The sequence below is a fragment of the Phoxinus phoxinus genome (genome assembly GCF_949152265.1).
Source record: "Phoxinus phoxinus genome assembly, chromosome: 16".
Taxonomy (NCBI): Eukaryota; Metazoa; Chordata; class Actinopteri; order Cypriniformes; family Leuciscidae; genus Phoxinus; species Phoxinus phoxinus.
In genome coordinates, this window is record NC_136891.1 from 6,379,253 (window position 1) to 6,398,076 (window position 18,824).

Sequence of the window (18,824 nt, forward strand, 5' to 3'; positions counted from 1 at the left end):
GCTCTCACCAACGAGTGAAAGCCTGACCGAGTGAGACTCTTGTCCGGTTCCACATGCTGCGTTTTTCATGTGCCATTTTTCCAGCGGCGTCCCACCCAGGCTTTGCTTTCGGGATGATTCGCCCTACTACGAGTTTGTTTACCATCGAAATGACTTTGAAGCTGTTATATTAAGGTACAATTCTTACATAGTGTGCCTTTAACTCTCAGCTGTTTTATTAGGGACCTTTTTCTATTTATGAAAAATATTAATACTGAATTAATTTATTTAATTAATTTATTAAAATAGGGATGTTTTATTATTTTATTATTAATTCTAAACATATTTTTACTTTGAAACGTTCAGCGCTCACATTTATTTAAGTGAATCATAGCCTTTTTAGGTTTAATAATCACATTAGGCCGTCTTGTGGTTCTTATTTTCCCATCCTTGAATTTAAGCCCTCTTATAATGATAATTAAGACTTTTGTTGCACCATTTAAGATATTTAAGACTTGACCTTAAATTAGATACAACTGAAACTGACTTTATGGACCTGCAGGGACCATGTAAATAAACAAGTGAATTTAGGCATCACAACATTATAACAGTATAGTATGAAAAATGGATATACATTTTGAGATTTGTTAAAGATTACATTTAACAGTGTTATTTACATTCATAAATTTAGCAGATGCTTTTATCCCAAGTGATTTATAAAATAACAAAACCTTCAACAATATTGTTTCATAATTGTTAGTCATTATTCGTGTTTTTAAAGATTAACTAAGTCAGCACTAGATTACAGCAAAGGTAATCTAAATGTAAAAATAGGGAGAAATGAGCACACAAAATGTAATATCCAACATAGACTCTGATTGATATGGATTAAATCATTAAATTTATAATATTGACAGGATAACAATAAAATACCAACATATTGTGCATCCCTCAATTCTACCATATTTAAATCCATCCTGCAGATTTTTAAAACAGTCAGACGATGCTGCACCACCAAATCTATCATCGGGAAGTACAACTCTCTGAAAGCATCCCATTGGAAAGCAAACACTGTGTTAAACCTCACCTGGGCGATGCAGTAATCTCTAGGGTTTTCCTTCTCCAGACCATATTTCTCCAGAGCCTCGGCCACAGCAAAGTCAGCCATATCAGTAGTTGAGAGCAGAATGGTCTTGTAGGGAATGTTGGGCTTCAGACTATCAGCATATATCCTCAGAGTCCCTCCTAAATGAGAGAGATAGTGTCAAAGAGAATTAAGACCTAATAGTGCATAGATTAGCAATAGACTGATACATTGGCGAGGCCAATTAATCAGATGATACCTGGCTTTTCCAGATTATCAGAATTGGCTGTTAATCATGCATATTAACTTACATCTACCTTGAGTCAGCTCTAAAGGCAGACCGATATATTGGCAATGGCATGGCCAATTACTTGGCCATTTGCGTCAGTTTAAAAACCTGCTGACAGCATAGTCAATGTACAGTATAATGCCAAATTACACTAACAGAATTAGCTGAAATTTTGCTCCTAAAACACCCTCCTTTATTCTGAATAATCATTTTGGTGGTGCCCAATGTAGGTTGTATGATTTTATTAGTTTCGCAGCACACACAGTGTGAGAACTCAAACGTCCCCAACACTGGGATCTAAACCCCACCGCGTGCCTAACTAAGCCTCTAACCATTTCACACACTGCTTAACTCTTGCCGGACGGGGTGAATGTGATGACTAACTGGGAGACTTTTTGTGTGCGTCACATTGAGGATTTGCCTCTGGTCTAAACCCTCGGTAGCAGACATACGTTATTATCCTGATTACATAAGCTTGGAAAATCTAAATATTCATGTCTGCCTAGAACAGAAAGGCTATTTTTGGTGTCGGTGTAAACAGAACTAGAATATAAAGTTTTATGTTGAGGCTTGAAATTGTTTTCCAATTGAAAGTAGGTGGTTCTTTGGTCCAACAAGTGTAATGGACCTGCCAGGGTTCTGGTTTGGTGCTCTCATTATAAAATTACAGTTTACGGTATCCCATGGAGACATACTGCTGACATCATAGCCCATTTTGCATGAAAAACAAACAGAAAGGACCTTGTTTTGGACCGAATGATTTCTAGCTCCACATCTAGACCTTATGCGCAAGAGAAATGAGCGTGCAGCTATCTTTAGAATTTTGTCTTAAAACTTCTGTTTTTGCAGTAGCTCTGTATATTTCTATGGCATCGATATCGAAGACTAATTAGCTGATGAATAAGATGTATTTATTGTAGAGCTAACAAAAGTTATCATGAGCATTGTAATGTTTGAAGCGAATGTAATAACAAATGTCAGTCGACCGGGAAGATTTTAAACCGAGCAGTTTGTTCATAAAGCAGCGAAAACAAACTCAGTTTAGTACAGAGAGGTGGCCTTTTGTGCGCACATTGGGTGGGAATGAGTAAAAATATGCAAATTCAAATGCGTGCCGCTGTCGGAGAGGTCATGAGAGATGTGTATTGAAAAATCTATATTTGAAAAATTATATTATATAGTCATCTTCATTTATATAGCGCTTTTAACAATGTAGATTGTTACAAAGCTGCTTTACAGAGATAAACGTATAATTTAAGGTAACAGATGGTTTACCTACATTGCACTTAGTTTATTATTTCAGAAGCCCTTTTAAAAGACTGCAATTGAAAAATGTATATATTATAAAATTCAACCCACAAAAATGGCTAGTAGGACTGACTGCAATACACACCACTTCTGAAATCCACCACGTCAATGTCAAGGCCTGCATGGTTATGTTATTATGCTCAAATTTGTGTTGCCAGAAAACCAACAAGTTCTAAAAAAAAATGCTTTTGTAGCTTGTAGTTTCAATAACTGTTCGTAAGACTTCCATATGCAAATAAGCTCTCTATCATGACTGGCTAGCCTCTTCGCTTGCAAAATGATTAACAATGGATTCTACTGAATAATCTGCTATGTAAATACAGGTGGTGATATTTCACTGTAGAAAATGTTTACAAAAGTAGTGCCGTACAAACCTGAGTCCGGTCGACCATCTCCGCTGCGGAATTCCTGCATCCTCTTCTCTAGCTTCTGCTGTCGTCTCCTCTTCATCACCACCTCAGGGTTAGAAATAGTCCGTGTAAAACTGGTCTCTGGCATGTCTTTATATACCTCAGCAGCCAACCTGGAGTCTCTATCAGGAAGAAGGTTAAAGACGGTCATAGAAATTAGCTATCCAGCACAACACCACAGAAAGAGAAACCAAAAATGTTCTTTCGTGACTTCTAAGTGAAATTAAAAAAGCTGAGTAGATTTGTTTTTTAAGATGCTCATATACGATTTACCCACAAACTGAGTTTTACAAAAATCCTTTTAAAACGACTATTGCCTTTATGTGCCCGTCTATCATACAAGGCGAATCATAGTCCTCACCCATCCTCACGGTTCAGCGCGTGATCGTCTCCATCTGGAATTCTAGAAAAGGCCTCCTTCTCCCTCTTCTTCTCTTTCTTCTTCTCCTTCTTGGACAGTGTTCTTTTGAAGTTCTGGATCACCCCCTCCTTCTCCTTCTCAGGGCCATTTGTCAGTGCTCTCTGATGGAGAGATCGAGAGGAAAAATAAAGATGTTGAGAAAAACTGCAGTGGGATATCAAGTAGAGTAGGTTATGGCTAGACCCACATGGATTCTATTAGGAATAGTAGAATTAATCCAGAAAATTCTTAGCATCGCTTTCAATATTTCTATATTAACTTTTACTAGCGTTTAATATTATTCATTTTTAATTATTTTTAAATAATCTCTTTTGCATTATTAACTTTTAATATTAGTTAAAGGGGGTGAAAGACTAATGTTGAATTATGTGGAATAATGTGTTTCTATTGGTTTCAGTTCTAAACACAGCTGTGATTTTGCAATGCATCATAGGAAACACTCCAGAACTTGTTACAGAGGGATTTCAAAATATTGCATTATGAATGAATAATAAAAGGCCAAAGAAAGGATTGCAGAGTTCATATTCAAGCATCCTGAACAAGTTACTCTACAAGAGAGCGGCCAGACGGATGTCACAACACCACTTCAGCACTACATCATCAAATGGTTGAGCTGAGAGCAACTGAATAGCTCATTTTATGAACGTATTGAGTTCACAGTTGATAAAGCAATCCGTCATAAATTACTGACATGAACCACTATTTGCACGCTCCTGGTTGCACTTATGCGCCTTGTTTTGCAACGTGCAAGTTAGTTATTTTCTGTGAATGTGTGAGTCATTAGCTGTTATAGATTAACTACAAGAATAACAAAGTGCTGTAAACAGTAAAGCTATTTGAGTTACAAACCAGAGTGTTTATGATTAAGATAATAAATAAAACATAATATAGCATGACCATATCCACTCTAATGTTAAAAATAAGACAGATAGCAAATTTCATAATAAAACCATGACACTGGCATCTTCTGATCCTGAGATGTTAAACAGTTGTACTTATGTTGATGACTCAAACATACAGTACCACGTTTTGGAGGGTGGAATCCAACTTTAATTCGGACTGAGCAATCAAAAGTGTGAAAACAGCCTAAAAGGCAGAAACTTGTTGGGATCTACCACCCACACACCTAAACACACACATTCTTGCAGACTCAGACAGTCCTAGCTCTGAGTTTATGTCTCTTTAGGGAGTATTGCTGCACACAACACTAAGAGCCACTGAAGTGAAGAGAGAGAGAGAGAGAGACAGACGGAGTAAAACGAAAAGAAAAAAAAAGAATTGATCTGCTCCAGTTAAGCGAGGAAATGAAGTGTCTGCTGATGCCTGTGTGTTTGTATGCCCTGAGAGGGTTTTTAACTGACGTGCAATGGGCCGGCTTGCGGAGAAGATGGTTTTAGGGGCCGTCTGAACAGCAGGGGACTAAAAAAGCTGTTCCAACATAACCAAGAGCAGAAAACTCAACAGGAACGAACACAGACACCCTTAGTGAATCATTGCAAATCTGCAGCTCCTGCATTCAAGCAGAACAAACCAAAGAAACAAGCTCTGTGAAAGGGAGTCGGCCTGGTCTCGCTCTCATCCACGTTTCCTCACCTTGGGCATGATGTCGTTCTCGTTCTTGAGGACGAAGCGGCCCTCCCTGTCGTCTTTGTTCCAGTTCAGCTGCACGACCAGTGGTTTCTCGTCCAAGTCCAGTTTCCTCTCTTCTGTCACAGAGACAGATTATGCCAGTCAGAAATTCACCTCTCTATAGACTTTAATCAGACTGAAACGAAAATGAGGCTAGTCCAAATGGGTCTCATTCTTTTCTTAATTATTGCATTTAATAGAACGTGATATTACTCAAAAAAAGAGATTATAAGTGTTTACAGAAATTTGCTCTGCTCATGTTTTATGAATAACCCAAAGTTGTGTTATTTACAAATATTTTGTGAACTACATATAATTTTATCCACTGCAAACTTGAAGATAGTTACATGTATTGAATGGACTAGAACTCAACCCAGTACGTCGGATTCAATACAATATTACAATACAATATTTATTTATAAAGCACATTTAAAAACAACCAAGCCTGACCAAAGTGCTGTACAGAACAATACTTGGTTTTTAGTCACTAATCAGTGACATTGCAAACCAAAAAGAGGTCTTCCTGACATATCGTATAAGCAAAAACAATATTATAGTGTTTTCTATAAATAAAAGGAAGAGCAAATATGAAATGTGCCATCAAATGCAACCAGATAACCTAAAATGTAAATATTAAGTCCAGAAACATACTTTGGAAGTATGCAACTACATGCAATGTTTTATGAACTACATTGTGACAACAACATGAAATCGAGATTGTATTGCTAAGCGTTCTTTCAAAAACATTTTTAAAAATCTTACGGCCCCAAACTTTTAAATGGTAATGTATGTTTCATGAAAAATTCATTATAACTTGTTGCTTCTGGAAGTATTAATTGTAAAAAGTCACAAAACGGCATTTTCATGGGGTGTTTTTTTTGTGTGTGTGTTCCCATGACTCACCGCCACTGACGTGGACCTCATAGAGGGAGTATTTAGGAGAAGACAGCATCCTCATGTCGGGTCTGAACTTCTCTGCCAGCGTCTCGATCACATCCTGCGTGGTGGCCGTGCTGGACACTCGGATACACTTTGTAGCGAAGTTCCCCGCCACACGGTCCTGGAAGTAAAAGCGCATCACGCCATGGAACTCCAAGTCCTGAAAGAAGAAAAAGAATACAACTATCAGTTCATGCGGTTTCAACCCTCATTTAAAGAGCATCTTCAACATTCAGATTCACATTCAGCCAGCCACAAAAGATCATCTCTTGCCCATCTGCGGTTAAATCTAGCAGTAGGCTACATCTGTACCATCTCTGTTGTGTGAAAAAAACGAGCAGCTCTGTGTGGCAACATTAAACCCGTAACCTGCAGCGGAGGCTGATATTTGAGCTGGCCGAGCAGAATGTATCTGGGACAAGAGGACAGCAGCCTTAGGACAACAGTGAAGACGTACTTGAAGAAGCCTTTGTGTCTGTATAATAGAGGAGCAGGCTATCAGCCTACACTAATATTGTCTGATTATACCACAGCAATATGAGCCGTTTCAAGAGTGTTTTACACTCATCTCGATGAGCTGTAACACCACACCACGGACACACAATCACACTGTACGCGGTCGTTTCTGGACACACCCGAACACACGCCTGCTTGTGTGCCAGTGTCTTACAGATGAGACCCTCAAGGTCATGAAGTTAAATTTAACACAAAATAAAAACAAAAAACTATGTATTCAAATTGCCCAGCACAGAAATTAATGCTATTGCATGTTTGTGAGATGAGTTTTGAACAGACAAGCCCCAGTCAAATTTGAACTATAATGATGCCATACAATCAAATGCATCTATTCTATACCATGAAGGAAAAGTAGACGTTGCAATGCATTTAACTCCTATAATATGACACACTTCTTAGTTAAAACAGCAGGAACTTGAATCATAGGATTTGATTTGAGGCTGCTGCACCTTTTGACCAATGAATTTCCCTGACTTTTTCAAGATCTTTCCAATCGTTTATACAGATAAAGATTTGAATATATATAATATATATAAATTAATTAAACATATGATATATATATATATATTATATATTCTTCAATAGCCGCTTTAGAAAAAAGGTGCCTTGATGTCTTAAAGCATAAGAAAGGAAAAATGACTCCTATGCAGTGGAGGGAAACAAAGGCTCATTTTGGAGCATAATAAATACACAAAACACAGATAAGGGAAAACATTTTGGGATTCTAATTCCTGAAACGTGAATGTGTGTGCGAGAGGTGTGTCTTCAAACATCAAGAGAACAAACACCATGGCAACCAGAACAATGAATGTCAGGAGAGTCACCATGTGTTTCCTCTAAACACAAAGGGTTATTTCCTGTCAGGTCTAGTGTGTACACCAACTTCAGCCGGTTTGATTCCATCGGTAACAAAAGGCCTAATAAAGAAATAATCAACTAGCGTTTCAGTGAATTTACCAGTTATGAGCCGTTGCTAGACACAAATCACGGTCAAATTAAATATAAAAATTAATAATAAAATAAAACGATTTTTTTTTAAATAAAATTATACATCACTTAATTTCTTAAATCACAAAAACTACACCAATTTGTTTTTATACATTGATCAGATTTAGAACCAGAACGGTTCATTTTATCATGCTGGACTGTAGTAGACTTCAATTATCTAGCACACACAGACACGGGAAGACAGCAGAACACACTCTTCGGCTTCACACAAGAATGTCTTTGAAGCGCGGTAAGAGGGTTTGCTGATGAAAAGGAGACACATGAGAGCTACGGCTGACTGTTTGCCCCCCGTCGTCTCACCTTTGACCTTGGAACTCTAAACCCTGCTGGAGAAAACTCATCCCAGCTTTATCATCATGCGTACAGAGGGACGCGCAGTCTGAAGCCCTGCACTGTGCCGTGGAGCTCATAAATCAGTAATGGGGCGAGTAGCAACCTTTCATCTCTTATCCATTTGAATTTAAGGAATTCTGAAGTCGAGTCAAACCTTCCATCCAGGCTGCTATCATCAGGCTTGTCTGCGGAGGACCATAAATATGTCAACTGTCACCGCTTTCGGCATATGGAAAAACACGTGTGGAGCAACTGGAAAAATATCAGAGGTGGAATTTGAAAAATTCCCAAAAACCTTGACGATACCTGATCCATTCAGGGAAGCTGGGTCCCTCGACGGTGGTTAAACTCCAGTTTTTCACGCATTACTTTTTTCCAGGTGGAAACAGCACATTTAATAAAAAAATAAAAAAAACGCTCTATACATTGAAAGATCCTTTTTAGGCACAGTAAAAATGACATTTGCAGGGAACTGCCTTTGACATAAGAAACATTGAAATTATACCAGCAGGGGGCGACGACAGGTTATTACAGCCTTCATGCAAATCACCAGACAGTTTAACAACAACAAGCTTATGAGATCATAGGTCTATCTCAAAGTGGAGAAAAAGCATAATAAAACATGTCAGTGGAGAATTTCGGTCAAGCTTGCGGCGACCCGACCTGACGATCACTCCCCAGGATAACTAAAAACACATGGGACTGCAGCCACCTCCCAATTCACACACCAGAAAGCATTTTAAAAGCATGTATCTTCCCTGAAAGTGGCGTTTAGTGACATCAACACAAGATTTTGTATTTTCAGATTTAAAAAATTTGAGTGATATGCATTAAAATGCAGTTTCTGTAATGTTCTGAGTGGTTTCTAACTTATGTTTAGCCTACATGTGGCAGATGCTATAATTCTAAGATAGGTCTACTTCATTCAAGGTATCGTTTATCAGTTTATGCATTCCCTAGGAATCAAAAACATGACTTTGGCATTGTTGGTTTCACTCTACACTGCTTATCTGCACTAAAATACCTTGTTCAAATCAGCCTGTATAAGCAATAATAATAATAGTGATGCTTGCCTTCACCAGTAGGCTACAAAAAAAAAAGTCGTCATCAGTATGAAACAATAGTGGAGAAAGCAAACAGGCTAATCTGCTCACCACACCGTGTATGACTAAACATTTCCATGTACCAAACTGACAGTTCTGACCATTGAGATAGGACTGAGTCAACAACTTCAGCCTGCATCCATCTGCAAACGTCTACATACAAGAATAGCCCTGAAGACCACAGGGTCAGTGTTCATCTCTGCTCGAGCGCAATTAGCATACTAATAGCCCAGCTCTGCTCTGTTCTTGTCTCCTGCCTATCAATCTCCATAAAGAGAAACAAAAACCAATCACTTGCGACACCAGCAGGCCTCGGTTGGCTGCTGTAGTGATCCGTTTAAAGGGATAGTTCACCCAAAAATGAAAATTCTGTCATTATTTACTCACCCTCATGTTGTTCCAAACCTGTATGAATTTATTTCTTCTGTTGAACACAAAAGAAGATATTTTGATTTGAAGAATGTTGGTAACCAAAAGGGACCCCATTGCCGAAGTCAACTGTTTGGTTATACCGACATTCTTCAAAAGTTTTGTGTTCAGCAAAAGAAAGAAATTCACAGAGGATTTAGAAGAACTTGAGGATGAGTAAATTATGACAGAATTTTCATTTTTGGCTGAACTATCCCCCTAACTTCTGCTCTGCCAGAACTACCTCAATGAGTTAAAAATACTCCTATCATAGAAAACAATATTTTTCTTGCTCTTTTAAAACAAAAGTGGGGATGCACAATATATCAGGACCATATTACTGACCTTTTGTTCAATGTTGGAATTTAAATGTTGATGCTTAATGCAACCCATCTTCAGATTTTAGACAACTTTTGCGGTCATGTAGCACTAACTTAAAACTATACTAATAATCTTGCACTATCCCTTTATCGCTTTAAGAGCACCATTTCTGGAAAAGCAGTCCCTCATTGATTATAGGAACTACTTCATCTCAACTATTCAACTTTATCATTACATCATCTTAAATGCATAGTATTAAATATTAACATCCATATTCCATACAGTACATTATAATGCTGGGATAGCTAAATAGACTTCAAAATTGATTTGACATAAAAAAAAAATACACTTTTTGATCTTTTGAAAACCATTGATATTTTTAACAAAATAGTATAGACTTTTAATATTGGCCATAATAAAAATCTAGTTTTTATTTAAAAGAAAAAATTGTCACTTCACCTCATTTCATAATTAACTTATACATTTATTTACCATATTTTATTTAAAAATGTAAGCGAAATTAGAAAATAAATGAAAAATTAAATAATATTATTAGTAAAAAAAAGAACAAAGAAAGAACTAGAGAATTTAGTAAAAGACTTAACAACTAACAAATATGGCCACCCGACCCGTTATTAGTAATTTTTCCTGCCCAGACGAACGACAGTGTGATCCATGCGGGGGTTTCTGCCAAACACAACAGAGGTCACTTACATTATAGGCTATGTATTAAATGTACAGTAGCAAAAACAGGCTGTTAAATACTAAGGATCTGAATGAGGGTCAAAAATAGTCAAGAAATATTGACTAACATTAAAAGTACACTTCAAAGAAAAATATAAAATGCTACAACCGGATACAATATGTCCCCTTTAATGTTCAGGTAATTAAAACCTAGTAAAGTACTAGAGAGGTCAGTGGGGCCATATTAAGTTGGTTTAAAAATGCAGTTAAGCAGAGAAAGCACATTCCTGCGTACGCACCTTTCACCTCTGACAGAGGCTGATCCCGCGGGAAATCAATGTGTTCAACAGGTCTCTGACCTGGATTAATGCAGTGGTGTGTTCAGAGGGGCAGCGTTAACCCCACGTCAGCAGGACACCTCGCTCGCACAGACAGAGGGTAAATTCCCAACACACCATTAACCCAGACAAGCGTTTCGTGGATTTGACCCCCCATAGAAAATGTCTGGGCCTGCAGAACAAACTATTGAAATAATGTAGTAACAAGGTCACTAAAGTCAAACTTTTGCTCTTTAACAAAAGAAATTGGAGTTAAAAAGGAAGCAGCTGCTTTAGCTGTCCTAAAACAGACGAGGAAAGACCAAAGCAGAAGTTGAACATCTAATTACATCCGAGTTTACAGAAGACAAGCAGCAAAACACTATATAAACAACACTACGAAGCCTTATAAACACACATACTGTACAGAGAGAGAGAGGAATGACAGAGAGAGATGGAGAGTGAGATAAGCTAAAGAATGTCAACCCAATATGAGTGAACAGGAAAAACAGGACACGAGAGAGAGAGAGAGAGAGAGAGAGAGAGAGAGAGAGAGAGAGAGAGAGAGAGAGAGAGAGAGAGAGAGAGAGAGAGAGAGAGAGAGAGAGAGAGAGAGAGAGAGAGAGAGAGAGAGAGAGAGAGAGAGAGAGAGAGAGAGAGAGAGAGATTTGTCCTCTTCCTTCTCTGACTCTGAGAGAAAGAGATCTGTCCAATGTCACACCCCATCTCATTCATTTTTAGTGTTGGCAATTGTTCTATGCAACACAAGTCACAGGAAGGGTGGAGCAAGGATGGACAATGAACATGCTTCTGTATAAATCAACAGAGCAGTGTTTAAATTAAAATTAAATTAAATAATTTTAGCAAAATAAAATACATTTTGATCTAAATAAATTATTTGGCAAACATTAAAAAAATATATATACAATATCAATTCACTTATGGCTGTATTTAAGAATATTCATGTATTAAACGCTTTTTTATGTGTGAACAGCGTGTAACAAAACACACACAAAAAAGCCTTAATATATTTTTGCCGGGAAAATCAGAAGGATGTGCCGTTCTAGTGCTTCCCAGAGCCTCTCATCCACTCCACTTTCTGTACTGTCATGGAGAAGAAAAAAAAACTGATTAATTCAAACTATAGCCTTACATAGCCAGTTCTATAGTCTAAAATATGCTTGATAACCAAATTATCATTGCAGTGTCATTTGAATGACCTCATCTGTCAACACGATGCCGGTGAATTGCAGAGCTCATGCAAACATGCATATCGCTATGATCAGATGCTTTCTTAACTGCGCTGTCATTTTTCTTGTGCGTTTATTTTGTTATTGAGAGGAAAGCGCGCCTCACATATTTACACATCGCTCTCAGCAGTGTGGACGGCATTGTGATGTTTGTTAAAAGTATATCACTGCAAAGGTATACCCAACTTGTTTTTACTTCTAAGAGAATAACAAAAATTAACTTTGCCGTGAGTGTATCGGGGCCTTGAATCATGTTCAGTCTCTTGTATGCTATGTGTGCATGAGTGTGAGCATGAGAAATAAGTTGATGGTTGCAGATCACTTAACAGCCACTGGTTTTGCTAATCACAAGGGTTTCTGAATTCTACATATAGCCCCACAACCAAGTAACTTTTTATTCTAGTCAAACATACACTGAATGTGTGATTTTGACAAAGAAGCCTCAACTTAGTTTATCAGTGACATCTCCACCCACATTCATCTCCCGATTAGTCATTTCTATCTATGAAACGATTACAACAGTTTCTGGTATAGTGATTCACACACACCCATAATGCTTCATTCAGTGTGGTGGATGTAGTAACCGGTCTACTCCACGGAGGCCGGGTGAGGGTTTATTCACAAGTCTGTGACAGAGTTGTCAGATAAACAATGAGCCATGGATGAGGTAAGCGTGTGGAAATGCAAAACAAGTGACATCATAGGAAGATAAACGCCACAGGACCACAGCCCGGAGCGACAGATCTATAATCACAGGTTTAAAAGTACCAGTAGGTTAATCGCCATTGTGCTGCTGTGCACAAGAGGACCGAAAAAGTGTTTTTTAATTCAAAATTGACATTTCTAGAGAAAAATAACCCAGTAAAGCTACTATTTGTCTTGATATGATATAAACCAGCATCACCTGAGCCTACAAACTATTAGGGAAGCATAGATTTAGAGATACAGATTTTACTTTGTAAAATTAGTCATTGAAATAAATGTATAACACAAAATAATAATAATTGCTTATTGCTCAGCCTGTATCCTGGCATAGAAAATGCATTTAAAATGTCTGAACTAATGATCATGACAAACATGAACCAAGGGCAAATGCAAAGGCTAACAACACAAAATGAGGACGACGAAGTGGACACATCTGTTCCATTCGACATCAAACCAGCACTGTTCAGTTCTCTGAGGAGCCCTAAACGAATGTGACAGAGAGCTGAGAGCAGGAAACCGAGAGATGCTGCTTTGAGAGCAGCCATTTATTTCAAAAATGGACAGAGAATGGGAACAGAGGGTAGAGAACAGTTGGTATGTGAAGTCGGGTCATGGAGAGTGAGAGGACTTCTGTTACTTTCATGTTTTAACCGACACTTCTTGTGTGTTATCGTTCTCCAAAGCCTCGAGCCTGTGGGACTGTCCTGATTAACACTAAACTCCGAGTGAACTTCCCTCTTCACACACAGCTCTAACGGAGACGCCATAATCTAAAACTCAAAGGATCTTCCATATTGTAAAGACACAGAGATAATCATCAACATGAAGTAAAAAAACTGCTAAATGGAGCCGATGGTGTGCATTTGGAGGGGGATTATTTTTTTACGGATGACTTCACCTTTAAAACTAAAGGAAATAGTTTTCTGTGTTCCGCACACAGTCGTGTCTGCACAGCTTTTAAAGTATAGTCAACTGGTGATGAGCGCTGACCACAAACAATGGAGAATGACATGCTTTCTTTGTTTACTGTTCTTGGCACATTGTGTTGTTTTGTATTGCTCGTCACATTCTTCTTCTACTAATGCACCTAGTGGACTCCTCAGTCTCAAAAAAAATTGGCTGTCTGCGGACAGTGCACAGACGTCCGCAGAACCTCCTGATGACGAAAATTACGTCCAACTGACACAGCGAGGAATGTGGAGGGCCGAAGTACTTTGGGCTTGAGGCTTTTGGGTGCACTAGTTAGTAATATGAATTTGTAATAGCCTATATAGGTGACTATATTATCATTAGGCAATATTATTACTTTTTTATCATTATCGTCAGTCTGAATCAACAGAATATTCAGTTTATAATTCCAATTTACAAAGCTATTAAACAGTTTTGATCTTAACTAATTAAAAATGTATTCATGTATCAAAGCATAAATTCAAGATACATTTTTTTTTTTTTTTAAATAGTCTGTGTACATATTTAAAATATTGGCCATGACATTGGCTATCAGTCCTAATAAACCTAATTATCAGACATCGGTATAAGTAAAAAGTTTAATATTGGTGCATCCCTAGTAAGCATTTCTCCATTCAGCTTCTGCCAGAGATAACAACGCTTTATTGCAGACACAGCAGTTGTAGGACCATAAAGATCTATTTATTTATTTTTTGCCATACATGAATATTCATTAAGACGTAAACAACACATACTTGTACACTGCAAGTAAGATTATTCAATAAAGCAATGTTAGATGCCGTATAAATGAGCCATGATGCCAAGGCCAAGTAGCTAGTTAAAAATCACCCTGCGTTCAATGTTCTAGACCTTCAATTACAGACGCAGTAAAAGCACCAACCTTTCTTGAGATTTTTAAACCTCACACTTTACAAGCTCCATCAATTCTTTACGCGTCCAAGCATCTTAAAGTAAAATGCTGAGCTAAACGAGACTCTCCACACGGTCCAGAGAGGACTGTGAATTTCTGATGGAAATAGACCGTGTCCAGCTATAAACAGCCTGCTTGCATCCCAGAATAGAAACATATTTAAGCATCCTCATGGTTTGCCCTGCTGGCAGCTGGCAGACCTGGCCGTGAGCTCGTGGTGAAGATGCTGTTAACCCCCTGCGGTGGACGGGACGCTCACAGAACAGTGAGCCGCTGATAACACCTATTATACATCACCGACCTGAGAGAGAAAGCAGAAAGAACTCTAGAAAACTTTTGTGAATTTTCACTTTAGGACCGCACGCAATCTCAGCCATATATATATATATATATGAAATATGCTGGGTACTAGGGATGGGACGATTACCGGTTTCACGAAAAACCACGATAAAATGTACTGACGGTTAGTATTATCGTCTACAATTAAAATTATCATTAAAACCATTTTTGATTATCGCGATTTTAATAACCTACTAGAAATCCTGTCCAGCCAGCAACAGTCTGACGCAGGCGCAGCGCGCGCAATGTTTTTTTGTTTTTTTTTATTCGAGAAGGAATGGCGGATGGCAGCGACCGTGCTCGGGACTAAATCTGAGGTGTGGTCATATTTTGGCTTTTACAAAAGTCCTGAGGGAAACTTAATAGAGGATGGTCACCCTGTCAAAAAGTCGCTGCAACAGAAACACTTAAAATCTGCCGAGTCGTCTTGTGTGACCAGCACCCACTGTTGTATAGCGAACGCAAGGCAAGTTAACTTTGACCTCAATACCAAAACTACGTCTGGGAAATAATTGGGTACAAAATGTTGTTTTGAGTTTAAATATTTTATCTCATTCACTTGAAATAAACGTGAAGCTTCCGCGAAGAAAAGTTTGCAGCGAGTGGCTTTGAGCCAAAGACGAACGAACAAGTTCAAACAAGACTATTATTAAGAGTGCCATTTAAGGGATAATAATAGATTCATTGTACACTTATTACACCGATTTTTTTTACCACATAATTACGGGGACATATTGAATTTAGATTAATGTTTTAAATCTTACTTGTTTATAAATCCATTTTGTAGCCTACAGCGTAAACGTTACAAAACAATCGTCCAGTCAAGATGAACTCTACAATATTACCAATCTCTGTAAACAATAAATCAACTCTGATTAAATTTTCAATTCAATCAAAAACGGAGACGCAAGACGGCAAGCTGTATTTGAATGAAACGAGAGCGCGCACCCGTTGCGATACATGGATGTGCGCTGTGTTATAATGCGTTTCTATGATGACGGTCATAATGAAGGAAATGCCACAGAATAGAATCTTGCTTAAAAAAGTGCATAGAGCTGCTTGTTTTATTCGTTGTTTGTTGATTTTCAAATATAAAACTTGTTGAAATGTTTTCAGTGTGAGCATCAGTTCTTTTCGAACACTTTCATAACGTTTTAACAAAACCGTGATAATATTGATAATCACGATAATTTTGGTCAAATTGGAAATTTTCATACCGTCCCATCCCTACTGGGTACAGGTAAAATCCATGTCATAAATAGCTGTTTATTAGGTTTTTGAGAACACTACAGAAGTGTTTTACACCTAATTTCACTCACAGCAGTAGTGGGAAAAGAATTCATAAACAGGCCAGCAGAGCAGACTCCTGCTGATTGGACCAGCGTTCAGGCGGGAAGACTAATCCTGATGCCGTCTGAGCTGCTGTTAGCAGGAGTGTGTATGTGCCTCCTGACACGCTCCAACTCACACCAGTCACATGACCACTGACCAGTCTTCCATGGGGTCTCATGTTCTTTTGCGTTTATCCATGCAAACAAATAGGTCCATTCAAAACAATGATGGGTTTTAGGGTTGGAAGAGTGGGCAAATTTGTGGGTTATTTTGTATAATTATAAAAGGTTAGAAGTTTTATATGCAGGTGAAACTCGAAAAAATAGAATATCGTGCAAAAGTTAATTTCAGTAATTCAACTTAAAAGGTGAAACTAATATAGTATACAGTAGGGCTGTAACGATTTACGATATTAAACCGAAATCGCGACACTCAGATCCACGAACCTGTGTCGCGGTATGAGAAGGCAGATCGCGATCGACACACCCCTTCCCAGACTTATCTTTCTCGTCCAGAATAGATCCTAGGGCTGTGACGGGGTCTTTTACATATTAGTTATGGGAATTTCAAGCAAAAATAATATTCGAAGATCGCTGGGTATCATTTGATTATTATTCAAAAATCGCACCTCGCCCCCACACGCACACACACGCGCGCGCGCGAGCACACACACACAAGCAAACACCAGAGCAAGTGAGCAAAGCGCGCGGTGTTTGCTTGTATGTGTGTGTGTGTGTGTGTGTGTGGCACCGGCGCGCGCGTGAACTGGAGCTCACCTCATAACCGAATCGAAACTTAGAAAGCTTGAAATACTTTTACTTGATTTAACGTTAATTCAAAACATAAAGAAATGGCGGCTTAGTAGGCTAATTCGTAGGAAGTGTGCATTTCTCTATATAGGCGCGTTCACTTTGTGGCAAGCGTTATTCCTGCGCTTGAGATGCGGGTCATGCGGAATAGGCAATATATTATTTGTGGTTTACAGCACAGACAGTAAGCCTCGGTTACCTCAGAAGAATTTTTAACATGCTCGAATCATCTCCACAATGGAGTATAGTTCTGTTTGTTTGTCAAAAGAAACAGAGTTATAGCTTTAGCTATTTATTTATTTATTTGGCTTTTAAAATCCTCCCTCCTCGCAAGAATCGCGGTTTGTATCGAATCGTGGGTCAGAAATCGGGATACGAACCGAATCGTGGGTTTGCTGTATCGTTACAGCCCTAGTATACAGACTCATTGCATGCAAAGTGAGATATTTCAAGCCTTTATTTGTTAAAGGCTAATTTTGATGATTATGGCTTATGAACTCTAGAATACACAATATTCTAATTTTGAATTTGGGGTTTTCATAAGCTGTAAGCCATAATCATCAAAATTATAACAAATAAAGGCTTGAAATATCTCACTTTGCATGTAATGAGTCTATATAATATATTAGTTTCACCTTTGAAGCTGAATTACTGAAATAAATGAAGTTTTGATATTCTAATTCGATATTCTAATTTTTCGAGTTTCACCTGACAGATTATCTTGCAAATAGTGATCCTTTAAAATTATTATTATTATTATTGAATAATACTACTACTAATAATAATAATAATAATAATATGCAATAAATATTGCAGATTAATATGAATAATAATTAATAATCATTTCATTTGAACGCTACCGATCCCGACCTAAATTCTGACTTGTGACGCAGCCTGAATCATAATCACACACTGTTCGTTTGTTGGCCAGAGGAGAACTGGCACTCCGACTGAGCCTGGTTTATCCCAAGGGCTTTTTTTCTTCTTTTCTCCATTCTGTCACCTGATGAAGTTTGGGTTCCTTGCCACTGTTGCCGCAGAACTGCTTTATAGGTGAAATAAACAAATTGAATAATTGATGATCTTTACAACTGACCTGAATCAACACTGAACTGCCTTCAGCTGACCAACAGCCGAAATGCACAATTTTCCTCTCATCACTGTAAAGCTGCTTTAAAAAAATCCATTTAGTATAAAGCGCTATATAAATAAAGGTGACTTGACTTGGATAATCCATAACAACAATTAATAATAATAATGAAAAATAAAAGAAAATAATGAGAGAAAGAAAACTAAATCCTACACAGGAAGTGATGTAATTCCTAAAAGCATTCTTACTCTTGATATCCCAGTGCATCATGCGGCAAAATCTAATTTTGTGCAAGATAAAGCATGTTTTGTGTACTGGTCAATCCAACTAAGTGGTATAATTAGTTTTGTTTCCTCAGGACATTAAAACGTTGGGCTAACTAACCAATTAATTTGGATAATCTCCGTAAAAAGCAAATCTCTTAATCTATCAAATCAGCCTGACTCAATAGCAGCCCCACGTCCTGACAGCGCACCAGAGACCACCTGTTCCTCCGTATATTCAAACACGGTAAGTGTGTGTTTGTGTTAGCCTGAGCTAAAAACTCAGCTGCTAGAAAGACCAATGTCACACTTTCTTGTAACGGAATAACACATCTGGGTCTCCATCTGTCACTCCAATCTCTGAAAACACATGGAGAAGCACACACACACACACACTGCCTAGGACTT

The 18,824-nt window shown here is 38.1% G+C and overlaps 1 protein-coding gene across 16 annotated transcripts in view; it reads right to left on the reverse strand.

The window, feature by feature from the left end:
- The window catches only part of afdna (afadin, adherens junction formation factor a), a 109,956-nt gene that overhangs the window by 53,755 nt on the left and 37,377 nt on the right, over nucleotides 1-18,824 (reverse strand). For 14 of the 16 annotated variants that reach the window (XM_079639778.1, XM_079639788.1, XM_079639779.1 and 11 more), the window contains exons 2-6: nucleotides 6,024-6,219; nucleotides 5,085-5,197; nucleotides 3,432-3,592; nucleotides 3,035-3,192; nucleotides 1,067-1,224 (exon numbers count right to left, since the gene is read on the reverse strand). In XM_079639778.1, coding sequence (XP_079495904.1) covers nucleotides 1,067-1,224; nucleotides 3,035-3,192; nucleotides 3,432-3,592; nucleotides 5,085-5,197; nucleotides 6,024-6,219 — 786 coding nt within the window. The remainder of the gene's footprint in view (nucleotides 1-1,066; nucleotides 1,225-3,034; nucleotides 3,193-3,431; nucleotides 3,593-5,084; nucleotides 5,198-6,023; nucleotides 6,220-18,824) is intronic. The other 2 variants (XM_079639790.1, XM_079639784.1) reach the window with 1 other exon arrangement.